Source organism: Osmia bicornis, chromosome 7, assembly GCF_907164935.1.
Source record: "Osmia bicornis bicornis chromosome 7, iOsmBic2.1, whole genome shotgun sequence".
NCBI classification, from domain to species: Eukaryota; Metazoa; Arthropoda; class Insecta; order Hymenoptera; family Megachilidae; genus Osmia; species Osmia bicornis.
In genome coordinates this window covers 2084604-2100697 of record NC_060222.1, presented here as the reverse complement: position 1 = coordinate 2100697, position 16094 = coordinate 2084604, and the positions used below count along the sequence as shown (strand labels likewise).

General features: G+C 34.8%; 1 protein-coding gene across 6 annotated transcripts in view; it reads left to right on the top strand.

Annotated features, from left to right (window-relative positions):
- The window catches only part of LOC114881376 (fasciclin-1), a 217494-nt gene that overhangs the window by 139908 nt on the left and 61492 nt on the right, over nt 1-16094 (top strand). For all 6 annotated transcript variants that reach the window (XM_046286520.1, XM_046286519.1, XM_046286518.1 and 3 more), the window contains exon 2: nt 3656-3791. In XM_046286520.1, coding sequence (XP_046142476.1) covers nt 3656-3791 — 136 coding nt within the window. The remainder of the gene's footprint in view (nt 1-3655; nt 3792-16094) is intronic.

The following is a 16094-nucleotide window of genomic DNA, read 5'->3' as shown; positions in this document are numbered from 1 at the left end:
TCGACTATGTCGTTGCAACGCGACGCACGATGCACCATCCGATGCAGGGATGCATTATTCGCCGCGTTATTGCACGCGCCGTTGAGCCGGCTCCATTGTAAATTGGTCTGCGGCACGTTTGTTGGAAACGTTGCCCAAAGGGTGGTAGGAATGGGTGCAGGACGTTCAGACGGGCCTGCTGGGACCCGGTGAAAGCACTTATATTGAATACGTGAACAACATCTCGATATCTTGATGCACTTATTCACTGGGACATTGATATGTCTTGGCAGGGTGTAGAAAAGAACGTGGTACATCCATATGGATTGGGGTGAATTACCAATATCATGTGTATTATTATTTTTATTGTTGAAAACAATGAAAAATTATATGACTTATATAATTTATTATAAGAAATAATGATTCTGCATTATTATTTTTGTATATTTAAATTAGAGATGTATTTTACAATCATAGAAATATTTAAGAAAATAATGAAGCAACTTTAAAGGGTTTCTGAACTTAATTAAAGATTTCGAAAGGTTTGTAAATAAGGATGGAGGAAAAAATTCCAAGTTGGTCGTTGTCCTGTTCGGTCGAATTTCCAGTTAGTCCTTGTTGGTCCTGCGTCTCTCCTCCTTCGAGTTCGGATTACCTCGATTCCGCAAACAACCTCGCGGCACAATTTCGGGTCCTAAGCTTTGCCCGGTTCCCAGCGAGTTTACCGAAGCTTCAAGCGGATCGGGAAGAGATTTTGAGGTAATTTATCTCGCTTGATGGGATTTGTTGGATCCTGTAGTTGCTAGCGTAAATGATCGGGCGTTGACCGTACGTATTCGTTTTCCACCAGGACGACTTGAATCCTTTTTCCTTAAACTCACACATTTCTGTGTCAATTTTTGGCTCACCCCTTTCTATTTTCAACCCTTCCTCGCCCTAATGAATGAGGTCGCATTAATTGCCCGAAGTCACGACATGTCTCCATTACTCAAGGGCTTCGTTAAAGGATAAGTGGCTTGTAAAAATGAAGGGACGGTAAGATAAAAGAGAATGCAACCGTGTTTTATCGTTATTTTTCATAAATTGGATCTTCAACTTTGTAACCCTAGGGCACAATCGAATTGATCCTTGTTGCGAGACAAGAAGGAAGACACTTTCTGAGTTGAGTATGTTTCGAATTTAATGATACTTCATCATTTAATGTTGCAAAGTAATACCTTTTGAACTTTGAAGTAGAATATAGTGACTAATTTAAATTAAAAACCCTTCTCAAATAGTTGAAGAGGTTGTTACTTTATTGCAATATCTTAACTTCAAAATAATTGCAAAATCTTACAAAATTAATATTTTTTAAATTCCAAATTCTAATTAAAAATCATTTATGCCTTAAAATTGTTATTATGCACAATTGTTATACTGGATGAGTGAACTTTGTTTGTAAAAATTTATTGGTGACCAAGTAACTTTATATCCAGAAATTCATGTTAATTAGTACACTACGAGATAATTGAGAATTTGAATTCAGACTGAGGTTTATTAGTTGTGCAATCCTGGTCCACGGAATTACCAGGAAATTTCTGATTAATTAGTGGAAACTGAACTAGGATGCGGTCGATCTATGTGGCTTCGTATTCCATAGCGATTGGTTCGCCTTCAAGTTATATAATAAATTTCAGAATATTGTTATTCGTGGGCAGTAATGTTTTTCTGTGACGATTCATTTTAAATATGGTTAATAGAAATGATATGAATTGTTAAAACAAAGAACTTTCTAAGCCTTGACTAAGTAATTAACTTTAAAAAGTCGTTTCCTTTAATTATATTCATGAATTCAGCCCTCGAAAGTCTTAACAATGCTGTACCTTCAAAGTTTCCAAGTCTTTGATGCTTACAAGTAATACTTTTGGTCGGTTTGTATGGTTTCATAATAATGATGATTATATTGCATTTGAAATACATTATTTCAATTAAAAATTCACTCTATTTCATTTTTTATTTCATACTTTGACAGAATAGTAAAATAATAAAGTAAAAGAATAGTAAAATTATTATTGTGAAACTTTATATTATTATTTTTAATGTTAACATTTTAAACTGAGAAAGGTATCCTAGTTTAAAGTTTTTTAGTTTAAAGTCTAAAAAAATCTATTGAATTAAAAGTGGGATTCTCTCCATGGTCCGTCACCCAAGGGTTAAAAATTTTTTAGCCTTTCGTTACCTAAGTGATTGAAGGAAATGTACAAGTGCATTTGGGCACCTAAAAGTACGATGACGATGTTGAACGTCGTTACGGCTGCCCTATTTCCGGACCCCTGGGACATGCTAATTAAACTGGCTAATAGACGGTCCGGCCTTGGCTGCCCATCAATCGATTTAACTACAAATTCAATTGAACGTTACTTATTGGACGGGAAAAATAATTACTTGCCCGAGAGATTCAACTACCGTGACGCGATGAAAGAGCTTGTTAACTCGTCAACATTCGTTCAAATTTTCATGTTGTTCGACAAATTAGCAACGATTGCGCTTTCAATTTTATTAAATTTCACCTGCATTTCGTGATTTATACCTGCTCGTGCAATACCTCCAATTCAATTTCAGTTTCAATGGATACGGTATTGTTTGAATGGAACTTGTGAAGGTAATTTGATCGAAAGAGGACAAAAGAAAATTCGAATGAAATAAATTAAAAAATCTATTTTGAACAGAAATCAAATAATCAACTAATTAATTATTTTAAACAGAAATCAAATATTCAAATATGTAATAACGAACAGAAGTCACTCTATTATACTTTTAAGTCATCAAATCTTTAATATACAAGAATCTGACACGATAAATGTTACTCAGACCCGAAACATCATTTCGATGTTCTGTCACGAGAGAGTTTTCCACGGCGTTAAAAGCACAACGCGCATCGATTTTCCGTCAAAGGAAAACGCATCCTCGTGCAAGAACTAATACGCGAAACAAGTAAGCGAAGTCGGTACGGATTAAACGCACGATTGTGCATAGGGAGTTAGCTGTGCGCGTTTCATGCGGGCAAAAGCGTTTAATCCGGCGCGTCGAATGAAATTTGCCGGGGTCTTTCGTCTCGCTGACAGTTCGCACAAAGGAAGCTCGTTAGTTATCAATGCGCAATTAACCCGAAGCAGAGGATATTACGAGTCGTTTCTTTGCTGTACGAAATAGGAAAACATTGAAAAGCGACAGGACACGTCGTGTGTCCTTTTCTTCACTGGAGAAACATAATTCGTTGGATTATCCTGGCACTTTAGGTTCAGAGTACTTTGAAATGCCCTTTTATTCGGTTACCGTATAAAGAGTGAAAATATTTGCACAGGACGTGAAGTGACAATTAACCCTTTCACTACGGTGTATTTCAACGAAAAGTCATTATTCTAATATAAAAGACAGTAATTGGAATTTTGTAAATTTGTTACTTATTATTTATTTTTGTATTAAAAATAATATTTTAAATAGGATATTAAATTGCAGAGGAAATGGTATAATTTAAAAATAAAAATGATCTCTGATCATTGATAATTTTATAGTGTATGTTAATTGAAATTGTTAATTACAACTTTGTAAATAATTTCCTTTTGATATAAGGGAGATTCTACTGTAGAATATTGAAATGCTATGATACTAACAATGTTTCGTATTTTTGTTACAGTTCTATCAATTGCTGGAGGCGAGTCAGGTGGCAAACAACACCCTCGCGTACCGCCATGTGACAGTTTTCGCACCTACAAATAGAGCTTTCCAAAAGCACAAAGGATCTACCAAGAATTTGGTTCTCTATCATATGTGTAAGTACTTTGTGCCTTTCTTTTTACTAGACCTATTTGGAGAGCAAGAAATTTCATATTTTAGATAAAAAAAATTAAATTAAATATTTTGAAAATTTTTCTGAACGATTTAAGATTTAATTATGGTATTGAATTTTTAAATTTTATGTAAAAATGGTCTAGTAAAAAGAAAATTTTCTTCATTATAGTAATTAAAAGAAAACACCAATTTGATAACAAAAATTTGACCTCCTAAAACCAAGTCAATATCTTTGATTCCAGATTCCTTAATGCTTCCACATAATTGATGCTTTTTGGGTTTCTGATTACAAAAGCTTTCGCCTAGTTCGCCAGATACCCTCCCAGAGAGGGTTGTTGTTTGTGTTATAGTTTACTTACACCCTTGTAAGTACGTTGACTTTTATTAGAACAGAAGTTGCAGAGTAAGCTTTCAGCCCTGTTTCATGGTAGAAACTTAATTCCAGTATTCGTTAGTTAAATGAAAAGAAAAATTTAAATTACGAAAAACCTGCTTGATATTTTTTTAAATACATTTAAAATTACATTGCCATTTTAATGAAATAATTGAACTCAAATCAATTTAATCCAAATTTTACCATCTTTTGAATATTAATAAAAAATAAATCATATTTTGACAAAATCAAATTTATTAAAATTCATATGATAAGAAATAATTTAGGTAGATTATTTTTCATTCATTTTTTAGAATCATGTTTATGACCAGTATTATATTCACGTCTACGATGATATTCATTCACAGTAGTAGGATCACCACGTGTTAGACACGCTTATCCCATTTCCTGTCCGTCTGTAACCACGTATTGGTCTAATCAGTGCATTAATCCCGCGAATTTCGAATTTAGGGACATCGCTCTTTGATCTTGCCGAACATGGCAGGACACATGTACATGTGTACAAGTGTATGTAATGTACAATTCATACGTGTCAGTATACTTATCTATGTATGAAACGTTGTTAGACTTGGCCGTAGATTAAATCCTAGACTTGAGGATATATTTACAATTAGTACATTAATAGCTAATTATGAAATAGCCAAATTGTTTAAATAACAAATTGTAAGTATTTTATCTACAAAAAAGATTAAGTAAATATTATAGAATATTAAATCAAGTATACTTAAAGAAAAAAAGAAAGCAAATATAACTTAATATTTAATGGATTTGATTGTCAGAATATTAATTTAAAAAAATTGAGACATTGAATATTTTCTTTATCCTCCTTCAGCAATACGAAGCATCTTGAATGTAGAACCGAGTGTATCGATTAATATTAATCCCAAGGGAACTGTTCATTCCCTAAAGCCGTTCTTCCTTCATTGGTACTACGTCTGTAATCATGCGTTGCAGTACTGGTAGCGCATTATCGTAATTTACTGCAATCGACTAATCCCTCATTGTAGTTCAGGATGCGTCAGAATCTGTGACGTTGCCTCGCTGCTTTATCAATTATTGCGAACGTCTCGCTTGTACGCCTCGTCGACAGCTGAAACGATCGACCGGTGACATCGAACACTACCTCTTAATCCGAACAATCAAGGGGTTAGTTAATTATTACAGGATCAGTGTGATTGTGAATTTTAGAACGTTTCTGTAAAATTATAAGAAATTGCATATTCTGAAATCGTCGAATTTCAAATTCCAAATTGCAACATTTCCAAATTTCAAATTGCAAAATTGCAAAATTAAAAACTTCCAAATTGCGAATTGCAAAATCTAAAAATTCTATGAAAGTTGAAATAATTTATCAGAAGGAATTTAAATCAGTTTCCTTTACAAGGATTAAATTCTCCAATCGAAACCTTTGCATCTTTCCAACTAATTTCTGTCAGAACCAATTGATTGTTTTACACCATGGTCGTGAAAGCAAGTTGTCTGTGCTAACAGAAGGAACATTTCCCTACAAATTCAGACGAAGAAACAGGAACAGGGATGAAACGAGCATCCCTTAGACAATCGGGTAACACGAGCAAGGAACAATTTAATCGTGTGCGGTTTCGATTCTATTCGAACCTCCCCTGTTCGACTACTATCGTAGTCAACCACCGTGAAGAATAGCATGGGTCTTGTCTGATTGTCAAGAATCGATTAGTTCTGGATCGATAGGTCACGCACCATTATCTGTAATTATTATTGAATCAAATCTAAGATTCCATCCTGATATAACTTTGTTACATTTTCTGAATGAATTAAAAATAAAATTGCACGAGTTACGATCTCTAACGATGTAATAGAAATAGATTTGTAGATCTATTTTTTCAAATTGAATAATAAAATGAAGAGACAGAGCATTTGACAGGTAGTAGGTATTTGAAATTCCATAGTCATATCCTGATTCACGATGACGATTTCCTATATCCGGCGACTCCCTTTTAACCCGAGGCGTTTTCACGATTGCTATGAAGAAACTGTGCGCACGAAGGAAACAAGGAATTAAGAAGGGCGTTGCCGTTTTATGAAGAAACTTCCTTTGCGCGTTTAAGATGCCTCGAGCGAGGAAGGGAAGTGTCTATCGGGGTCTTTGCAGTTACCCCCGTAAACGACAAAAATTTCATTCCCGGTTCAATTTCGTTGCTAGATGAAAAATTTCGTCCTGACGAGTTGCAGCTCTTGTTACCAGGCAAATTAATTATTCACGCAACAAATACTGTCTTTGCGACGATACAGTTAGGACTAATTTATTTTTGAAAATTATATTCCAAGGGCTATTGAATTTTGTTGGAAAAGGAGAGATCTTGGATTCTTAAATAATATTATAATTTTATTTCATATGGAATTAGATCAAGGAAGGTGTGACGTTTAAATATTAAAATGATGAAAATTAGATTTGGAATTCTCTTCAAGTTTCTTCACAGTAAATGGTTAGTTGGCTTCTTATGTATCTGAGCAAGTAGAACAGATCAACGCATAGTCAGGCAGACTAAATAAACCACTAATCAACCGTACACGATAAAACACCCCTGAACAAAACAATATAAAATTCAAATCTGCACTCAAAATAAATGATAATTTTTTCAATTCCCATAATCTCGTAACGATGCCACCCCTCGAATGCGAATTGTTCGAAATCTAACGTTAGGGAAAATCCAGCATCCCTCGGTCGCTAATCACAGGGATGCGCAAAGGGGAATAGGCGGCGACTTTCATTAGGTCTGCTTCGCGTTTAATCCACGATGAATGGCTGCGCGGAGGGTTGAAACAAGAACTATGCCCTCGGCGCGAAGAAAGGGTGCCCGTGGGTATTTGTAACCTTCGTCGCCGGCAGTCAAGTCGAGTCACTGACGGATAATCGTCATTCAGAAGCCGGATCTCTTTTTAGCCTCCCATCCCGACTGGCAGCTTCGTGCATGGATACCAACCCTTCGACACGGCGAATACTTGGAATACTCGAGGATTCTCTTCGTGGCTGAAGTAACGAGAAACGCGGCTCGATTAAGACACGAAAAAACTTTCTTGCTTGAAGAAGAATGCTCGAACGAGGGGAGGATACCCCCCCGTGGAATGTGAACGAAGTTTCAACGCATATTTTGTGAAACCAACTTGCGCGCACTCGGTCGTCGTGTAATAGTATTTTAAAAATGTTATGATAAAATAATTTATCAGCTTGATTTTAGATGTTCTTAATGAAAAAGAACTCTTTCTTTTAAAATTATTAGATTAAATTAAATTTATTTATTTCATTTTTTAATAAACTTTTATAAATATAAGGGTTAGCAAATTACACTCCAATCATAATGAAACAATATAACATTTTAAAACATTTTTATCAATTCTACCCCGTGGCGATGGTGTAAAAAATCTCTTAAAAATCGCGGTTAAAACGTAGGTAAAATGGCTCTAGAAAAACCCTGCCATAAATAATAGTCCGTGGGGTAAGGTAGCATTACTTTTTATCGATGAGAATAGCAACCCTCTTCAGTGACTCACCCTGTACACGGGTGAAAGTAAAATGCGTGTAAAGGGAAGAAGTAACAAGAGTTACGTTCTTTCTATGCAGTCACGAAATAAGGGGAAGCCACGGTTGTTCGATGTAAAGTATCGGTTGAAAAAGTTCCCTGACGAGTTAATAGAAGACCCGGTGACAGCTGACAGAGTGAAAGAGAAATCGTCTGTTCGCTTGGAAATAATAATGGTGTGATGATATCACGATAAATCGAACCAAGAGACCTTTCCAGATTTACTGGTAGTTTATTTTACGGTTAAACTTGTGAGGATTTTTGGCTCCTTTCTGATCCTGTCTTTTCAAAAGTTTTCTATGTTATTATAGCTTTCTTAATGTTACATTAAAAATATATTGAATAGGATTTTATGGAGTGGTGGTAATCAAAATTGTGTTCTACCAAACAATAGAAGTTAATTATTGTCAAAGTATTACACTTCAAAAATTATTATAAAATGAAATCTCAAAGAATTGTTTCTTATTTGGACATTGATAGTTATTTAAAATATAGATTAATTAAAATTAAGTTGAGTCAGTGTTTTCATAACATTATATGCTGACTTCCTATAGCACCAGGTACATAGATACCCTAATCTTAACATTCAAACGACAACATACACCATAAGCAGTCCATGCATATGGAGATGTACATTCTGGTCCATAAACTCACAAGTTTCAATCACATATGAAGACTGTCGATCTCATTCAATTATTTATAATCCATTTAAAAAATTTCTAAAAGTTCCTATAAATATTTCAAATGATTAATTAAATATCATAAATTTTAATTAATATCTCTCCTATATAAAATTAATCAAGATATTAATTTTCATATGAATATCATTTCAATGAGTGAAATGGATTTTGTATAACAATTCAGATTTATTTTATACTTGCAAAACATCTGGTGATTTATGAACGAGATTGTACTTGACATATTCAAATACACGCCACGTGTTCTATCAGCACAACACGTTTAATTAACCACGCCGTCATGAGTACAAGATTTTCCAAGAGACTGGTTACGATTACGACGTGATTTCGTCGGTCGAACGAGTTTGAAATTCTCCAGTCAGTAACAAGACAAACACACAAGCAAGAGGTTTAGCCGTGGCCCGTGGCTAAGAGGCCGCAAGATGTGTCGCAAACCTAACCGGCTTGTTTCCAGCTACCTCGAGCACCGTGTAACCAGCTTTTCCTTCTTGGTTAAAGGTCCTCCAAAGTCCTCCCGTCTCGTCCACCCTCGCCTATATGCTGTTCTTAAGTTTCCAACGGGAACAGTTAACTTACTTCTCCAAGCCAAAGTTCCTCTTCCTCTTCGTCGCCTCTTTCACTCATTTTCCATCTTCGATTTCCAACCGGTAAATTTACCGACCCTCCAAGCGTTTAATAACAACCTGGATGCATTTCTGCTTTGCCTCTGAATACTTGGTTCGACAAATTTCTTCATTCCCTTATTTATTTAAAATTTTTCTGCTTATTTTGAAACTTTGAATAATATTAGTGTTGCAAAGATAGCGAATTAAAAATTTTAATTTGAAAATTATTTTTTTTAAATTTTTGTTTTTATTAATCAAAGTAATGATTCTCTGATCGTCGCTTGAATGGTTCTGAATTTCTCCAGGGAGCGATTGGAGTAAATAAGTGAAAATAGAAGCACAAAGTTCGATGAAATAAAACGGTTGAAGCAATATTATTCCGCCAGAGGCAATTTTTCGTTGGAACTTAGAACGATTCGATAAAAGCGAGACCCGTACCGCTTATTGACAAGGAATTCTATGAACTCCTTGAAGAAGCCGTGGTAAGGCAGTAAACAAAGAACTTGGACGGAGTTACCGTGCGAATGAAACGAGACTTTACGATGAACTTTGCAATCTCCGCTTTTGATTAAATAACAAACGGTGCCGTCTGGAACGCAGACTGTTTTTGAGGAATACTCGGGTGTTCAGACACTTCTGGTGGTGTATGAAACTCAGGCGAATTTTAAATTCTATTCCATTTCGAGCGTGTAATGGACTTGTTGTCTTGGGAAAATTATTTATTAAAGTGCATTATTCCAGAGTTCCATGGTTTCAAAATTTTAAATTTTCTACAGTCCAGAATTCAAAAATTTCAGAATTTTATGATTTAAGATTTCTATAATTTCAGAATAACAAAATTCCAGAGTCTAAAACTGATAAAATTTTAGAATTTCCAAATTTCCATAATTCTAAACTTTGAAAGTTTCTAAGGTAAAAATGTCCATGTTATACTGATGGAAAGTAACATCTACTGTTTGTTAAAGAATCTGATGGCATTAATAACTTTCAGTGGAAGAAGAACTATTTTTCGAGGCATGGTCGGAAATAATTTTTCAAGATGAATATTAAAATGTTTGTTCGATTTGATGAAAAAAGTCGGGGGATACTAACCGGGCCGGCGAGTTTACAGAAACGTTGAACGTCGCTGAAAGTTTCACAATTAGTCTTGGAACTTTCATAATTTTGCAGCTTGAGGCGTCTTGTTTTGCGGCGGGGAACATTAGTGTGCTCAGCTTTAATTTATCATTTCACCTCCACTCGGAACTCGACTTTTCTTCCCGTTTTTCCTTTCTTCGCTTTTCCCTTAGTCTCCCCTTTACCCTTCTCTCAATCTCGCACCACTGCGATGCTGGGAAAAACAAATTAAATCTCAATTCTGGCGAAATACCTCTTTAAAGATGACGCTAATTAAAGAAGGTTTAATGGGGCTTGCTTGAAATTGTTTTAATTGTTTTCAATTTGTTCATTGATGATTTTGTAGGAACTGGGCTAAAAATAAAAGATAATTATATTATAAAAGCAGTGATCTAATAAAAAAAAAAATATTATAAAAGGAGTGATGTAAAAATAAAAAAAAATATAAAGCAAGTGATTTAATAATAGAGAAAAAATATTTTAAAACTGTAATACATTTTATTTATTAATATTGCTTAGACGTGAGTTAATTACTCTCTAATTTAATATGTTTCTTAAAAAATGAAATCAAAATTATTTATAGTAAATTATATGAAATGTACTATAGTATAATATACTTATAATTATTAATTTTGAAAATGCAGCTGTAAATTAATACTCTATTTCAATAGTTTACCAAACTGTTTTTGTAGATGTTGAGCTATATGCTGCACGCAATTTCAGGTTGTAATGTTTGTATCTTGTAATAGCTTAACATTTCCCGTTTGATTACGCTTCAGTACACTAACACTATCGATCTTCGTAGAAGCTTAAACGTATCGATTCTAGGCTTCTGCTAGTACAAGTTCTAAAGCCAGATATTGCACTTCATCCTTAACATGTTGGTTACCGCAGTAGAAATAGCAAGGTAAAATGGATTATTAAATACGTTACAAATTAATTTTGTAATATAATATAATTCAATTCGCTATTTTAAATTATTAGTACCCTGTGTGATTTTACTAAAATATGTGCCACTGAAGATTTATTCCAAATATAATTAAAGTACAGTAATAATTCCCTAAATTATACAAAAATATTTTTAACACAATTTAATTTCATTTGAACTAATATCTATTATATTCTTTACTGGAACTGACAATAAAATTTCGGAAATAATAGAATCGTAATAGCAATCAATCTTAATAGACGCGTCATCCCATTTAGTATTCCCTGAAACAATTCCATTCACAACGCCACCTTAGCCACACAGAAGAATACCTGCCTCGGAGATTCATGAAACGAGGAACAAGATGGTTACATTTCCCATGGGATAGTCCGGGTATTCTCCTTTCATTTTCAGACTTATTTCCATCCTGGATTGAAAGAACCATGAGCGTAGTCCTTGCAGAGACAGTTCCAAGTAAGTTGGAATTGTCCACGGGGATTGCCAGCACACTGTCATCATATGTTCCACGACGTGGAAATCAATCTCAACAGCTTTTCGTATCAATTTCGCATCGCACCTGAAGCGCATCCTTGGGTCACCATCGTTTCCTTCTCTATGGTATACACGTTTTATCTTTACTGAGAAAAAGGCCGTTTTAGAGAGAAAATATCGAGGAAAGTGAGGCTGAAATACTTGTCCACAGGGAAACGACGTACGTATTGATCGTTGTGTCGGTGAATCTGTTGTCGTAGAAAATTCTGTCGAGAGGAATATAAATTCGATACGTTACATCGTGAATATAAATTGATGTCTGCTGCTCGTTAAGGTTGCTTCTTCTTGGTCTGCTTCGTACGTTCAGCATATTTGTTACGTGCAGAATTATTAAAAACATATGTGGAAATGGAGTAATTGGTTTTGGTGGTGATATTTGTCAAGGAAATTTTGATGCTTTAACCCTTTGAATGATTTTGGGTCTGATAGGTATTTAAACCTAAAATTTTCTAATTTTCTAATTCCCCAATCTCTAGTTTTACATTTCCTAATTTTTTATACCCCTAATTTTCTGATTTTCCATTTTCCAGCTTCCTAATTTTCCAGTCTTTCAATCTTTATTGTCTAATTTTTTAATTTTTTAGTTTCCTAATAATCTAATCTTCTAATTATCCAATTTTCGGCAAAAATTATTCAATTCGATTCACCTTGGTAGCACTTAGAATCTAAAAAATATTTATTAATCATCATAACTATTTAACTTTAAAATCATCGATCAAGCGAACGAGTAGCGTTCGAGTGTAGTTGGTTGGACTGACAATTATTTCAAGCGACCGGTTTCCAAGCCGCTGATCGATGGACGCACGTTGTTATAACTACTGTTTACCAATTAGTTGTTGCGCAATTATAATTGCTAATTGCCTACTCCTCTGCACGGTGCACGGCAATGGCCCCGGTGCCATTCATTTGCGCGCGAAATCAGCCCGCAAGCGTACGGCCCGTTAATTTTAAACTACACATGACAAATAAAAATATTCTCCACAGGCATGGAAGTTAATGAATTGAATTTTGGTTAATAGCCCGTCGGCAAATTAAATCTGACCCCTCTATGTTTTTAAAAGAACCTAAATAACGAATCCGAGAATTGTATTAACAAAAGAAAAAGAAAATGAATATTAATTAATTTTCATTTAGAAAGAAAATTACTCTTGATTAAATTGCAAATTAGAAATTCTATTTATTACTATGTTCAAATTCTATCTCTTCTTGACCATCTACCACACGAATTCCGATTTTCTATTTCTGTTTGCTGGATAAAAAATGAGCTGGTCAAAAGTACGAACGTGCTGGCCACAGTTTAACCATGTAACGTTAATAATGTACGAGTTGGTTTGATATTCGAGCCTATTCGTGGCGAAGGTATTTGCCTTGCTCGAAAAAGATAGTAGGTGGAGTTGATGCTCGCTGACTAGAATAAAGAATCGACCATGACCAGTCTAGCCTAGATTCCGTTCATCGATACGGTCAAAGTTAAGGAAGATGCCGAAAGGATATCAGGATCAGTGCGATTCAGCACGAGAGGTTAGACGGTCTCGAGCCGGAAAACTGATTCCCCTCGGTGCAACCGTTCGAAAAGTGAACCTTTCATAGATTTTTCTTCCCAATGGATAGCCCACTTGGTCCTGGAAACTTAAGGAGATCGATTGGCTAGCTGGACGGAGATCGAATCAGCAACAAAACGAGGAAATCGTTTTGTAATACTTTCTGCATGATCGAACTACTCTGACTTGTGTTTTGGAGAGGAATTTAAGGATCAGGGTGCATTTTGAAGGGATACAGGAATAATCCTGCAGTTCTGATCTGCAAGATTTTATCTTTTTATTTATCTATAGAGAAAAACAAATTTAAAATAATTTGATCAGTTTTACTTAATTTTATTTAAAATATTCTTCATTCAAATTTTAAATAAAATTGAAATTCTTTGAACTAGTACTTGACTCAAAACATATATTCTGAATTTTTTAAATAAATAATAAATGGAGGAAAGAAAAATTTGTGTCGATTCCACTTAAAGTCAGATCACCTTAATTTAATAGATTTCAAGTTAAGTTATTTCACCAAATTGTGAACGAACCTTAAGAAACACAGCTTCAATTCTGACAAACGTTTCAGTGAAGACCCAGCTCGTCCTCCTTTTAATCGTATCAAAGCCAGGAATGGAAAGAGTTGTTCCAGCGTTACTAATTCTCTGTATCCACGCTTCATAGAAGCGGAAGTTCGCTTCGAAACGGCCAATCGTAATTTGTCCGCATCACGTCAGACGAAAGAAAGTCTGCCGTGGGAATTCAATTAATTCTCTTCGATATTCGTTCGTCTCGTCCAGCCTGTCCCGTCGACGACGTTAAAATGCACGAGCTACTACAACCGCTTTCAATGAAGTCTCTCTTTTTTCATCCCCCTGTTCCATTTTTTCTTTTTTTTTCATCCTGAAGTGACTGACGGAATTGCGTTGGTTCCTTCCATATAAGGTCGATTGATATTCCTCCTTTCTGAAAAAGACGATCGAGGAACGAGAGACAAAGGGAACACCGAAGGATAACGATATTCCAGGGACGATCGTTGTTGGATCGTTGAAATTCGTATCATGGTCGGTACAGCCGTATGCAAATTCACGACATATGTCATCAATATGCGCCTGGGAAGTTAAATTATTCCACGGGATGAAATGGTTCTCGCGGTGATTTCCGACCAACTTGAACCAGGCCATCGGTTTAACATTATATTCCGTCCTGTATTTCCAAATTCTTATCTATCGATTATTAACATTCAAATGTAAAATAATTTTTAATGAAAATGAAAACCGAAAATTGAGTTTAATATAAAAATAAATGATAGAAAATGTTCAGGTCTAGAAAGGATTAAATATTGTTCGATAGCAGATAAAAACACAATTATGGATTCTGAGATCAGATAAAAAAAGGTGCGCGATTAAAATCAGATCGGGTAACCGGAAATTAATTCAGATAGATCGCACGGGAATTGATACAATGCGTGTTCGCGGTGCGAAGCAGATACGCTGGCCGGAAATCTTCAACATCGATCATACTGGTGTATCACGAAGCAGGCTTTCAGAGCCCGCATATGATTCAAAGGCAGGCAAGGAATGTGTCAAAATCTTCGTGAACGCGTATGATAGATGGTTCCTTGTGTCCGTGGATTGAATAGCGAATTAAATTCTGCTTGCTTCACAAATTTACCCTTCCGCGGTTTATCTGCATCAAACACCTGTCGCCTATGGAATTCGGTTTGCTTGGTTGCGTGGTGGTTTTCACACGGGAAACGTCGATAATGAGGTTTCATGATTACGAAAGGAAAGATTGAAAACCGTACGGATTATATATTCCAAGCCGAAACAAAGAGAATATTATTTCACTGCGAATCGATACGGAAATACGAAATTGGTTGAACAATTTCGAACTGAATTTTAAATTCGTATTGCATAGAGCTCTTTTAATTATAATAATAAGTTGTTGAAGAATATTTTAAAAATTTCAAAGTTCGGAATTTCATTAGAAATAATTTGATACCCAACTATCAATAATTATTGATCATTTTCAATAATTCTACTTCTATAACTATAATTATAGTTAATAATTAAAATTCTAATAAATTCCAAATCTTTCAAGTTCATTATCAAATTTCTTTTTCATAAAATAATTAAAATTCTATAATTATAGTTATACCTAACTAATCAATAATTATCAATATTCCTTTGTACATAGTGGAATAAATGAAAAATGATTTTATATAGCAATTTCTAGAAATTCACCCTGTATGTACCTATAAGTGGACATAACTCATGGAAAATTGGGGTAAAGTAAGGGTATTGATATTATAGAGGAAGCATCTGTTATTGGAGAACAATTGCCATTGGCTCCTCGTTGCGTCGTAAAATTATCGGTCTGAATCGACCGCAAAATGTGCATTACGTTGATGCACGCAGTTGATATCCGAGTGCACGTGATAACCTGGCTACCACTAAATATCGTCTGATGATTATTGCATGCAACATTTCACTGTGTAATACGTACAGAAGATAGTACACGCTGAATCGTGTACGCTGTTGTTTTTCATGTAGCCAGTTTATGGGCCATTTTGAGAAATATATTTTACACCGAGCTCCACTGCTTAAGATAACGATAATTATGGTTTTAAAGGGAATTATTAATTTCATCCCTGCTAAGGATAACCATAGCCAGGCATTAGTTAAATATACTTATTGCATGTTACAGTAACCTGTGTCATTTTCTTTTGATTTTAAAACATTTATAAACTTAGCAAAAATAAAAAACTTCTATTTCATATCACTAATTAACAACGTATCCCGGTAAACGATAAATAAAAAATTAAATAGAATAATTTAAATAAAATGGGACTGATTTAGAATCTCGTGTCTGCAGATCGTGAGCATTTCCTCGCCGAATATCAAAA